The 13,785-nt window shown below is 37.3% G+C and overlaps 1 protein-coding gene across 9 annotated transcripts in view; it reads left to right on the top strand.

Moving 5' to 3' along the window:
* Nucleotides 1-13,785, top strand: part of LOC138747011 (electroneutral sodium bicarbonate exchanger 1-like) — a 243,218-nt gene that overhangs the window by 193,700 nt on the left and 35,733 nt on the right. For all 9 annotated transcript variants that reach the window (XM_069905848.1, XM_069905847.1, XM_069905849.1 and 6 more), the window contains 3 exons: nucleotides 7,689-7,850; nucleotides 8,082-8,333; nucleotides 9,351-9,419. In XM_069905848.1, coding sequence (XP_069761949.1) covers nucleotides 7,689-7,850; nucleotides 8,082-8,333; nucleotides 9,351-9,419 — 483 coding nt within the window. The remainder of the gene's footprint in view (nucleotides 1-7,688; nucleotides 7,851-8,081; nucleotides 8,334-9,350; nucleotides 9,420-13,785) is intronic.

The raw sequence follows: 13,785 nt of genomic DNA, 5'->3' as shown, positions 1-13,785 counted from the left end.
TATCTCTATTCCCAGATCCCTTTGTTCCTCTGCACTCCTCAGTGCCCTACCGTTTTACTATTGTGAGAAGCAGAGGTGCCTTCACAGATTTCACTCGAGACAAAAATTGAGAACAAAGAACATTTATTTTACAACAGTGCAAAGTTGGGTGCTTCCCCTTACCCTGGGGCTTACCCTACTTTTTATACATTCTATTTCAGTACAGAGGTATCTCCCCCCTTAACATTCTTCTGCCTCCTGGATTGGTTTAGCATTAGGTAATTATGCCTACATGCAGTTTATGTGCCTTTCTGTAAACTTGTTTACCAGAAAGTGTCATGTCTTTGTTCTTATTCATAAATCACAACCCCCCAGGACTTCCTCAATCTATCTACTTGCTATAAGACCCCTATTCTATTATACTTGCTTAACCCTTCCTCACATTCTATTCTACTTGCTTAACCCTTCCTCACATTCTATTCTTACTCCACCCTGATTCAACCCATCCTAATTCATTCCTATTTAGCACTTGCTTGACTTCCCATATTCCATTATCTCTCACACTATGTATGTCTGTATGCCACTTTTTTTTTTAAATTTTTTATTTTTCACACCATAAATCACATTAGCCATGATATACACTTTTTCACACATATACAGTGACTTTTTCTCCCCCCCTCCCTCCTCCCAAGCCACCCCCCCACCCCCCCTCTCATCCATTTTAGGTATACAATCTAGGTTGCATTAAGCCAGTCAGACAATGTTGTCATTCAACAAAAATACACCAGAAATTCTACTGAGTCCATTCTTTTCTTTCCTTCTCCTTCCATCAACTTAGGTAATGTTTGTTCCCGGTAGGTTTTCACTATTGTATTTAATGTAAGGCTCCCATACTTGTTCGAATATTTCAATATTATTTCTTAAACTATATGTTATTTTTTCTAATGGAATACATTTATTCATTTCTATATACCATAGTTGTATTTTAAAATTATCTTCCAATTTCCAGGTTGACATAATACATTTTTTTGCTACGGCTAGGGCTATCTTAACAAATCTTTTTTGTGCATCCTCCAAATCAATTCCAAATTCTTTGTTTTTTATGTTACTTAGGAGAAAGATCTCTGGATTCTTTGGTATATTGTTTTCTGTTATTTTATTTAATATCTAATTGAGATCATCCCAAAATTTTTCTACTCTCTCACATGTCCAGATTGCATGAATTGTTGTTCCCCTTTCTTTTTTACATCGAAAACATCTATCAGATACTGTTGGGTCCCATTTATTTAACTTTTGCGGTGTAATGTATAGTCTGTGTAACCAATTATATTGTATCATACGTAGCCTCGTATTTATTGTATTTCTCATCGTTCGAGAACATAATTTCTCCAATGTTTCCTTTTTTATCTTTATATTTAAATCTTGTTCCCATTTTTGTTTAGTTTTACCATTTGTTTCCTCATTCTCCTTTTCTTGCAGTTTAATATACATATTTGTTATAAATCTTTTGATTAACATTGTATCTGTAATCACATATTCAAGGTTACTTCCCTCTGGTAAACTCAAATTGCTTCCTAATTTATCTTTCAAGTAGGATCTCAGTTGGTAATATGCCAGCGCTGTATCTCCAGTTATATTGTACTTATCTCTCATTTGTTCAAAGGATAAGAATCTACTTCCTGAAAAATAATTTTCTATTCTTTTAATCCCTTTTTTTTCCCATTTTCTAAAGGAAAGGTTGTCTATTGTAAAAGGGAGTAGCTTATTTTGCGTCAATATTAGTTTTGGTAATTGATAATTTGTTTTATTTCTTTCTACATGAATCTTCTTCCAAATATTGAGGAGAATACTGGAGAAGTTCTATGTTGTACCAATTTTTCGTCCCATTTATATAATATGTGTTCAGGTATCTTTTCCCCTATTTATTCTAATTCTAATCTCGTCCAGTCTGGTTTTTCCCTTGTTTGATAAAAATCTGATAGGTATCTTAATTGTGCGGCTCTATAATAATTTTTGAAGTTTGGCAATTGTAAGCCTCCTTGTTTATACCATTCTGTTAATTTATCTAGTGCTATCCTCGGTTTCCCCCCTCTCCATAAAAATTTCCTTATTATTTTCTTTAGCTCTTTGAAGAATTTTTCTGTCAGTTGTATTGGCAATGCCTGAAATAAGTATAGTATCCTTGGAAAAATGTTCATTTTAATACAGGTTATCCTTCCTATCAGTGTTAGTGGTAGATCTTTCCAATGCTCTAAATCGTCCTGTAATTTTTTCATTAGTGGATTGTAATTGAGTTTATATAATTGGCCTAGATTTTTGTACACCTAGGTATCTTATTGCCTGCATTTGCCATCTGAATGGAGATTCCTTCTTAAATTTTGAGAAATCTGCATTATTCATAGGCATTGCTTCACTTTTATTTACGTTTATCTTGTAACCCGACACTTCTCCATATTCCTTCAATTTCTTATATAATTCTTTTATTGATAGTTCTGGTTCTGTTAAGTACACTATAACATCATCCGCAAATAGACTGATTTTATATTCCCTGTCTTTTATTTTTATTCCTTTTATATTATTATCTATTCTTATCAATTCTGCTAGTGGTTCTATAGCTAGCGCAAACAATAACGGTGATAGTGGGCATCCCTGCCGCGTTGACCTGCTTAAGTTAAATTGCTTTGATACATGTCCATTTACTGTCACTTTCGCTAACGGTCCCTTATATAATGCTTTAATCCAATTAATATACTTCTCCGGTAAACTGAATTTTTGCAATACTTTGAACAAATAATTCCATTCTACTCTGTCGAACGCCTTCTCTGCGTCTAAAGCAACTGCTACTGTAGGTGCTTTATTTCCTTCTACTGCATGAATTAAGTTAATAAATTTACAAATATTGTCTGTTGTGCGTCTTTTTTTGATAAATCCAGTTTGGTCTAAATTTACCATTTTCGGTACCTGTTCTGCTAATCTGTTTGCTAATAGTTTAGCTATTATCTTATAATCTGTGTTTAGCAAAGATATTGGTCTATATGATGCTGGTGATAGTGGATCTTTCCCTTGTTTTAGTATTACTGTAATTATTGCTGTTTTACATGAATCTGGTAAGTTTTGTGTCTCATCAATCTGGTTGATTACATCCAGGAGGGGCGGTATTAATAAGTCTTTAAATGTTTTGTAGAATTCTATTGGAAATCCATCCTCTCCTGGTGTCTTATTATTTGGTAATTTTTTTATTATCTCTTGTATTTCTACTGTTCCAAATGGTTCTGTTAATTTATTTTGTTCCTCTATTTGTAGTTTTGGTAGTTCAATTTTAGTCAAAAATTCATCTATTTTCCCTTCTTTCCCTTCGTTTTCAGTTCGGTATAATTGTTCATAGAATTCTCTAAAGTTTTCCTTAATTTCTTTTGGATTATATGTAATTTGTTTGTCTTTTTTCCTTGTTGCCAATACCATTTTCTTAGTTTGCTCTGTCTTAAGCTGCCATGCTAGGATTTTGTGTGTTTTTTCACCTAGTTCATAATATTTCTGTTTTGTCTTCATTATATTCTTCTCTACCTTATATGTTTGTAATGTTTCATATTTTATTTTTTTATCCGCCAATTCTCTTCTTTTGGTTGTATCTTCCTTCATTGCTAATTTTTTTTCTATGTTTACTATTTCCCTTTCCAACTGCTCTGTTTCCTGATTATAGTCCTTCTTCATCTTGGTTACATAACTTATTATTTGCCCTCTAATGAATGCTTTCATTGCTTCCCATAGTATAAATTTATCTTCCACTGATTCCGTATTTACTTCAAAATACATTTTTAATTGTTTTTCAATAAATTCTCTAAAATCCGGTCTTTTAAGTAGCATGGGGTTTAATCTCCATCTATACATTCTTGGAGGGATGTCCTCTAGCTTTACTGTCAGTATTAAGGGTGAATGGTCCGATAGCATTCTCGCTTTATATTCTGTTTTTCTTACTCTATCCTGCATACTAGCTGATAACAAAAATAGGTCTATTCTTGAGTATGTTTTATGTCTAGTCGAGTAGTATGAGTATTCCTTTTCTTTTGGGTTTTGTTTCCTCCATATATCCAAAAGTTTCATTTCTTGCATTGATTTAATTATAAATTTGGTTACTTTGTTCTTCCTGTTAATTTTTTTCCCCGTTTTATCCATATTTGGATCCAAATTCAGATTGAAATCCCCTCCTATTAGTATGTTCCCTTGCGTATTAGCTACCTTCAAAAAGATATCTTGCATAAACTTTTGATCTTCTTCGTTAGGTGAATATATATTAAGTAGATTCCAAAACTCCGAATATATCTGACATTTTATCATAACATATCTCCCTGCTGGATCTATTATTTCCTCTTCTATTTTAAATGGCACATTTTTGCTAATTAATATAGCCACTCCTCTTGCTTTTGAATTATACGATGCTGCTGTTACATGTCCTACCCAATCTCTCTTTAATTTCTTGTGCTCCAATTCAGTTAGGTGTGTTTCTTGGACAAATGCTATATCAATTTTTTCCTTTTTCAGTAAATTTAGTAGTTTCTTCCTTTTAATTTGGTTATGTATTCCATTAATATTTAAAGTCATATAGTTCAGCGTAGCCATTTTATATTTTGTTTATCTTCTCTTTCCGTTTTTCCATCATTACCTTTCCTCCTTTTCCATTTCTGTTTTCTTATTTTCAACTCTTTATAAGACAACATTCCTACAACATCCAACATTTTCCTTATTCTCCTATTTCTATCTTCTTTATCCCCAATCTCCCCTTCCCCTCCTGAGTTGTCCTTTATCCCTTGTCGGACAACCACATCTCCCCTCTCCATTTGGATTTGCGAATCCACTCGCAAGCGTCAACTGATTTTGCAGTGACCGCTATTTCCCCCCACCCAGCCCCCCCCAGAAAAGATTTCACTTTTCATATGTCACAAAGGTCACTCTTTTAATTCCCTCCTTATTCTCTCTATTTCATTACCTTCCCTTATTACTTCTTGTCTCTACTATCTATATTTTCCTCTAATTACAGATACAATCACGTATGCACTTTGTCTCTATTCACTCTTATACCTCTTTACCCGCATACGTATCAATCGTGATCATTTTTACTCTCATTACCCGTCTTCATCCCTCAGTCTATTTTTGTCTTTACCCACATACATATCAATCGTGATCATTTTTACTCTCATTACCTGTCTTCATCCCTCAGTCTATTTTTGTAATTGTTCTGCAAATTTTCGTGCTTCTTCTGGATCCAAGAATAGTCTGTTTTGTTGTCCTGGAATAATTATTTTCAATACTGCTGGATGCTTTAGTATAAATTTATACCCTTTCTTCCATAAAATCGCCTTTGCTGTATTGAACTCTTTCCTCTTCTTTAGGAGTTCAAAACTTATATCTGGATAAATGAAGATTTTTTGCCCTTTATACTCCAGTGGTTTGTTGCCTTCTCTTACTTTTTCCATTGTCTTCTCCAGTACCTTTTCTCTTGTAGTATATCTTAGGAATTTTACTACAATAGATCTTGGTTTTTGTTGTGGTTGTGGTTTAGAGGCCAATGCTCTATGTGCCCTTTCTATTTCCATTTCTTGCTGTAGTTCTGGACATCCTAGGGTCTTAGGGATCCACTCTTTTATAAACTCCCTCATATTCTTGCCTTCTTCATCTTCCTTAAGGCCCACTATCTTTATGTTATTTCTTCTGTTATAATTTTCCATTATATCTATTTTTTGAGCTAGTAGTTCTTGTCTCTTTAGTTTTTTTATTAGATTCCTCCAATTTCTTTTTTAAGTCTTCTACCTCCATTTCTGCTGCTACTGCCCGCTCTTCCATCTTGTCCATTTTCTTTCCCATTTCTGTTAAGGTCGTATCTATTTTATTCATTTTCTCTTCTGTGTTGTTTATTCTTCTTCTTAAATCATTGAATTCCTGTGTTTGCCATTCTTTAAATGACTCCATGTATCCTCTAACAAGAGAAAGTATATCATTTACCTTGCCTTTCCCTTCATCTATTTCACTGTATTCTTCCTCTTCTTCTTCCTCTGGGTTGGCCATCTGTTGTTTCTTTGTTGCCCTTTTCTTCTCTTCTTTCTTGTTTTCATTGTTTTCTGTGGTCTCTTCTTGCTGCAGGTGTTCTGCAGCTGTCGTTGCCAGCTGTGGAGATCGACTCCCCAGCTGGTCCCCCCTCCCGTCGGTGTGTTTTTTTTCATGCGCGGTTGCGCACTTTTACTCGGCTCTGCGAGCCATTTTTGTAGTCCTATTTCTACCGACCTGAGGAAGCGGGCTTCTCTCTCCACATCGGGCCTCTTCGGACAGGTAAGGCGTTCTCTCTCTTCCTCCGTTGTCTTCACTTCCTCTCTTCTTACCGATGATTTTGATTTTTCTTTTTTTGTCGCCATCTTCTTTCCACTCTTTCCACTTTTCTTTAACTTTTATTTCTGTGCCTTTGTATTTTCTCTTGTTTTTCCCGACTTTTCTGGAGAGGGCTGGAGTTCACCGTCCGGCCACTACTCCATCACGTGACTCCTCCTATGTATGCCACATTGACCACCGCCAGTGGGCAGATATCGCCTTCCACCGTGCATCTTGGCACCTCACAGTTCGGCGGGCAGCAACCTCCTTTGAAGAAGACCGCAGAGCCCACCTCACTGACAAAAGACAAAGGAGGACAAACCCATCTCCCAACCCCAACCAACCAATTTTCCCTTGCAACCGCTGCAACCATGCTTACCTGTCCCGCATCGGACTTGTCAGTCACCAACGAGCCTGCAACATATCCCTCCATAAATCTTCATCCGCGAAGCCAAGTCAAAGAAGAATGTATGTTGTGCCTTGGTTTGTCCTTCCAAAATGCAACACCTCACACTTGTCTGCATTAAATTCAATTTTCTGGACCATTTTTCCAGTTGGTCCAGATTCCCTCTGCAAGCTTTTAAAGCCTTCCTTGCTGTCCACAATGCCTCTAATCTTAGTGTCCAGATCATTGATTATAGACAACAATGGTCCCAGCACCCATCCCTGAGGCACACCACTAATTACAGGCCTCCAGTCTGATAAGCAATCATCCACCACCATTCTGTCTTCTCCCATTCAGCCAATTTTGAATCCAGTTTGCAACCTCAGTGTCTGAACCTTCTAAACTAACCTCCCGTGTGGGACCTTGTCAAAGGCCTTACTAAAGTCCATGAGGACAACATCCACAGCCTTTCCTTCATTTAATTTCTGGGTAATATCCTTGTACTGTGCTGAGGTAGCAGCCAGCAAGCACAAAACTCAAAAGACTGTTCAACAGGCTTTATTCCAGTAAAAGTCTGAAAACCAGTTCTTGCCTTGGTGGCTCCCCATGTGACTGGCTCAGGAGGGGCCAGCTCAGGTTTATATTCAGGTCAGCTGATTGACAGCCAGCCAGGTGGAGTCAGCCCCTTAAGTGGTCTTCTTGCAGGTTCAGAGATTGCCCCCTGCTGTAGTCATATCACCACACCCCTCAAAAAAACTATAAGATTAATTAAACATGACCGAGCACACACAAAGCCATGCCATCTATCCTTAATTAACCCTTGGGTGTCCAAATACTTGTGTATCTGATCTCTTAGAACATTGTTCTTGGAATACATTGCTAATGAGAAGTTGCAAGATTGGACTAATGCCAGTAATTTCAAAAAAAAAACGACCTATAAATCCTTGTATTGTGTGCTTACTTGCAGCCAACAAGAGATGATCGTGGATGGATAATTAACCCCATAGGTCCAAATCCCTGGTGGACAGTCATTGCAGCCATTATCCCAGCTCTACTCTGTACTATTCTTATTTTCATGGACCAACAGATCACTGCTGTCATAATAAATAGGAAGGAACACAAACTGAAAGTATGAATTCCTGCTGATTTTGAAAATTTTGAAAATTAATGTTGTGGATAATTTAATATTATTAAGAATATAACAGCATTCATATGAATCCATTGCAACTTCAATGTAGCATGCAATTTAAAGTTGTATCTTGATTTTTAAGTTAACTGTTTTGGCTTTAACATTATTGCTGGAACTTAATCAGTCACAATTTAGAGATTCTAATCAAACAATTTTTTTTTCTCTCTGTAGAAAGGATGTGGCTATCACCTTGATCTCCTGGTTGTAGCTGTAATGCTGGGTGTGTGTTCAATCATGGGTCTACCCTGGTTTGTAGCTGCAACTGTTCTCTCCATCTCTCATGTGAACAGTTTGAAACTGGAATCAGCATGTTCAGCTCCTGGTGAGCAGCCAAAGTTCCTTGGCATTCGAGAGCAGCGTGTCACTGGTCTGATGATCTTTATTCTTATGGGCTGTTCTGTCTTTATGACTGCTTTGTTAAAGGTAAGTTAATAGCAGACTATTAGACAATGTGATCATTGGAAAATTCGGTCGAGGATTTGTCTGCATTTAGTATGAAATACAAACCAGACTTTTAATTGGATCGTAACACAAATTCTGTTCAATATTGTCAAAAAAGCTGTTATATTTTCTGAGCTGATATAATAAACTTAAGAACTTTAGTTACATTGCACTTTGTTCCTGAAACAAGATATTCACTATCAGTTTTCACATTTTTTAATTGGACAATCTTCCACTGAGTACTTGTAAAATTTCATATTGGGTTTATAGAAATCTCGATCATTTGTTAATCAATCCAGGGACTTGTTAGTTGACATAAATATCGTATTTTAATAGATTCAGCATGATACAACTTTAATTTTGATTTGTTTGTCATTATTTACTATTTCCGTAGTTATTTAGTCCTGTCATTTACTGCTCAATAATTTGGATGTGATAGCCAGTTTAACACTTATTATTTTCTTAATCTAAGAGCAAGAAATTTTTTTAAAAAGCATTTTAAAAAATATATTTTTATGTATAAATGATTGTTTGAGTTTCATCAGTATGAAAATGTGTCCCTCAGGTTGATCACATTAACTTTTATGAACTTGTTAACTTGAGACTAATAAACTGGATATTCATTGTTTAACCCAAAATATACTAAAAAAAATCATTTTTTTGCATGGTGTCAGGTACAATTGAACTTGAATTTGCACAAATGATTTCCAAAATATTTTATGAGCTCAAGTTTACAAGCAGTGAAGTTGTGAGTGAACTTGATTTTTGCTGAAAGGGAAAATCAGAATTCAAAATGTATTCAAACTTTGTTTTAAATGGAGCAATGACCTGAGTAGGATCCTGTGACTGAAAACCTATGCTGAGGCAATATTGTAACCATAATGGCTTATTATCAAATCTTTCTCTTCACTTCAGCATTTGATGAGGTGAAGGCTGGAGAGAGAATAGTAGTCATTTGAATGTTCCATTGTGATATTTCCAATCACTCTGTATTTTCAGTTCATTCCAATGCCTGTGCTTTACGGAGTCTTTCTTTACATGGGGGTTTCATCACTGAAAGGAATTCAGGTGAGAATTGTGTTTGTAAAACAAACCTTATTCTGTAGTTCCCATACGTGAAATTTGTTTTTGAGTATGATGGAGGATAAAGATAGATGTACAAATACAATAAAGATGTATTTGCCAAGAAATTTGTTGGTGTCTGTTATTATACTTTAAGGATTGGTTGCAAACCTATTGTATTAATATTCAGATGCCCACGGCATAACCCATTGTGTTGCTAAATTGGCCTTGGACAAGCCAAGGATTTTCCTTTGTGCTGAAGACAGGGTTGAAACAAAAGTTTGGCAAGTCTGGGTCTAGGGGCAGAAAGAGGATTGCAGGAGGAAGGGGAATTGGGGGCTTGGGTCAATTCCCAGCAATGTGGGCCAAAGGCTCAGAAGGTTCAGGAGCTTGTGGAATGGAGGGTGATAAGTAAGAAATAGAAACAGAGATAGGCAGACAGGATTGAAGATACAATAACCAGAAAACATTACTCCTGGTCAAAGGAGAACACAGCATTCAATAGGAGAATGGCTGATCTTTTACATTGTTGCACTTTCCCTCCCAAAATTCCTTAATCTTAATCTAAAGATCTCTTTTGAATATACTCAACAACCAAGCTCCATAGCCTCTTGGACAGAGATTTCCAAAGGCTTGCTATCCTCTGTATGGGACAAAACGATCTTGTGTCGTGACTGACCGATCCCTTGATTTGAATCTGACCCCTGGTTATTAGACATCATAACCAAATGGAGTGAAACACGAAAGTCTGTAGATGATATGATTGTACTAAAAATCCACAGAAATGCTGGAGGAACTCAGTCTGTCACACTGTATACACAGGAGGAGATAAAGATGTATTACTGATGTTTCGGGCCTGAGCAAGATCAAGAAGGTTTTAGAATAAAGATTGTAGTCTGGCAGGGGAGGAGTCTGCAACAACAAAAGGTGTTAATTGGATATGATAAGAGGAGAAGTGAGAATTGATTGTCGCTCTGTGAAAGAAGACGGAGGAGAAAAGGGAAGAGGGAGTCAGGCAGACAGCTGGGGGGAAAGGTGACGGAGGGAAGAAGTCGAGGGTTTTTCTTTGTGCTAAAGATGGGGGATGAGAACAAAAGGTTGGCAAGTCTGGGGGCAGAAAGAGGATTGCAGGATCAATTCTAACCTCTCCTCTTATCTATTTAACACCTTTTCTTGGTCTGCACTTCTCCCTTGCCAGACTACAGTCTTTATTCTGATGCCTTCCTTTTCTTTGCTTATACCTTGAGGAAGGGACCATGCCCGAAATGTCAGTAATATATCTTTACCGCCTATGGATGCTATGAGTCTGGGTGAGTTCCTCCAGTGTTTCTGTGTGGTTTGTATCATAACCAAATAAAGTCAATTCCTCATCTACCTTCTAAACTTCAGAGAATGTGCTCATTTTACATAGTCATCTTTTGTATCATACCTGCCTTCCCAGGAATCCATCCTGTATCCTCCTCACAATTCACATTGCCACTTAATTCCATATCATCAGCTGACTTTCAGTATTCTATTTTCTCTTCCACTAATGCCTTGGTCATCTGAATTCTGAAATTTTCCATATCTTTTTGTGTATTTTTTTATTTTGGTTAGGCAACATTATATATGCCTTTGATCTAATCCTAATTTTGAGGCCAGAGCTGGCCATTTTACCTGTTTGGATTGTTTCTCCTTAAACTATGTATTAATTCTTTAAATGTTACACATTGCTTGTTTATTATCGTACCTTTTAATGTGGTGGTAGAGGAGGGGTCAATTGAGAGCCCTTAGGGAAGTAACTTAAAAGGGACGTATCCAAGTCATCTTCCCATTGCTAGGTTTTGAGACCCTACTCAAGATCAGTGCCTTCATTAAGTAGTTTAAGAAAACTTAATTGAGTTGCAGATGACCAACATTTTGAACCAGGACCTAATTTGCCTAATTTGTACCATCAACATTCTTGGGGTGGGGGCTTGAGGGGAAATGTCAACGAAGAATAGCTCAGGAACAAATGATGTTCAAATCAAACTATAAAATTGCTCCATCCCCTTCCTATACAATGGAATCTAGCTTTACCCCTTGTATAGAATGATTTGGCAATTGCCTCCTTTCAGCAAACTTTAATTAATACCTCTCACTCATCTGTGTGTTTTAATTTGATTCTATTCCTTTTCTGTGCTTGAGTTTTAAAACTGTTCTAGTTTATCTGCCATTTTGCTATTTTTTTTTCATTTTCCCACGTGCTTTTTATGAACACACAAGATACTCTTGCTACTACTTACCCTACTCCAATCCTATATGTTTCCTAGTTAGCCACTGTAATTTTTTATTGTGGTTTAGTGTTGTCTGCGGCAGTAGTGCTTTTTACACAGCTATTTTATTCTGGGATGTTTGCGACTTTTTTATGCTACACCTTCGATATAAAAAGCACTGACATGGAATGGGTGGGGGGGGGGAAGAATCATTGCTGTTCTGGCTTTTTTTCTGGCAGCAGAGGTAGTAACAGTGCTGGAACGCGTTCTGTGTAAAAGGGCAATCTGGCATTCCAGGACCATCTTGGGTAAGAAAGTGCTAGAAATTAATGTACCTTTAAAGAAATTGCTCGAGACAAAAATTGAGAAAAAAGAACATTTATTACTACAACAATGCAAAGTTGGGTGCTTCCCCTTACCCTGGGAATACACACATATACTGGGGCTCACCCAACTTTTATACAGTCAATTTCAGTATCAGAGTGCCCTCCCCCTTACATTCTTCTGCCCCCTGGATGAGTTTGGCATAGGTAATCCTTCCTGCCTACGTGCAGTTTCAGTACACTTGGAGGACCAGGGGGTATCCTGTGGGTGCCCCATCATGTCATTGTCCTTATTCACACTTTCCTGATTCTCGGGGCTACAATCTCTTGGTATGCGGAGTTGACTCATTCTATCTAGGGTTGGCTAATTTCATATGTATAAATCTGTGTATGGTTAGCTAATTAGATATGTAGGACTTGGTACTTCTGTCCAGGGCTAGGAGACCTTTATCTGATCCAGACTACCTCAACTTCCTACATTCTATTGTACCTTACCATTCCTTTTCTTAGTCTTATGGTGGCTCTTGTCACACAGAAGATTCTTATGTTAATCGTGCTGACACTGCTTTCCTGCATCCTAATCCCCAAGCTCATCCTGTTTGTACTGGTTACAGCCATTAACTGATGAATTTTAGTTTCTTCCATGTTCATAATTTTAGATCAATTTTCCCATCTCTCACAATCCTCACTTTTCTTTAAGATCAGTAATACTGATCTTTCACCATGATCAGTGTTGCTGATCTTTGGTTACTAGTGTCAGTGTGACTGATCCCTCCCCCCCTCCTCACTTTTCTTTTAGATCAGTAATACTGATCTTTCAAGTGTAAGGTGTTGTTTTACCCAGCTGGTCATTAACCGAATTGTAATACCTGCGTAAAGTCTTTAGGTAGGGCAGCACCATGAAGGTCAGAGTAGCGAGTCCAGCTGCTTATTAGGGTTGCGAGTATCAGGCTCCAGTTCTCAGTAAAGAGTCTAGTCCATCCCACATCAGTCCGAAGTTGCCACGTCTGAATATGGGCATGGGCAGATTCACGTTGAAACATTGAAGCAGAGTCTTTTAACCACCCGACTTTTGTAAGCATTGTCCTGACGAAGTCTGTGAGAGACGCTGCCTTCAGCAGTGAACAAGTAGCAGTCTGTGAGAAACGCTGCCTTCAGCAGCGAACGAGTTGAGTCAGGCGGTTCTGTTGAATTGTGGCTAGTATCTGATGTCCTCTTCAGCCCCGAACCCTAGGGCCACCAATCTCCGAAGGCTGTGTGGAGCCTGATATTAAAGTGTCAAGCAGCTCACGTTGTTGGTAACTGGTGCTCCCCTTCACGGGGTGATGAAAAGAGACCAAGCTGGGGGGGGATTGTTTCTCGTGAATTTCAGCTTGCCTGTGAGTCTCTCCCTGTGTGTGGAATGTACATTGATTAATCACTATGTAGGCTGTTAACTGACTATCGCTACTGTGTTCCCCTGGTCCGTATTAAAATTGTCCTAAATCTATGCCCTGTCTACACTGTAAAGTATCACAATTGTAACCTCTGCTGCCCCTATTCCAGGAGGACTTAAAACATAGCGAGTACTGAAGTGACATATCCATTTAACGAACAATATTCCAAAAAATGAATAAACAACAATAAATGTAAAAACCATTAAAATACGGCAATAAATGTATAAACCATTAAAGTACGACAATAAAAAAATACAACAATAAATGTATAAACCATTAAAATACGACAATAAATGTATAAACCGTTAAAATACGACAATAAAAAAATACAACAATAAATGTATAAACCGTTAAAATACGACAATAAATGTAACATTAC

Source organism: Narcine bancroftii, chromosome 12 (assembly GCF_036971445.1).
Source record: "Narcine bancroftii isolate sNarBan1 chromosome 12, sNarBan1.hap1, whole genome shotgun sequence".
NCBI classification, from domain to species: domain Eukaryota; kingdom Metazoa; phylum Chordata; class Chondrichthyes; order Torpediniformes; family Narcinidae; genus Narcine; species Narcine bancroftii.
Note: the sequence above shows the minus strand (reverse complement) of the source record. Positions and strands in the feature narration are given on the sequence as shown.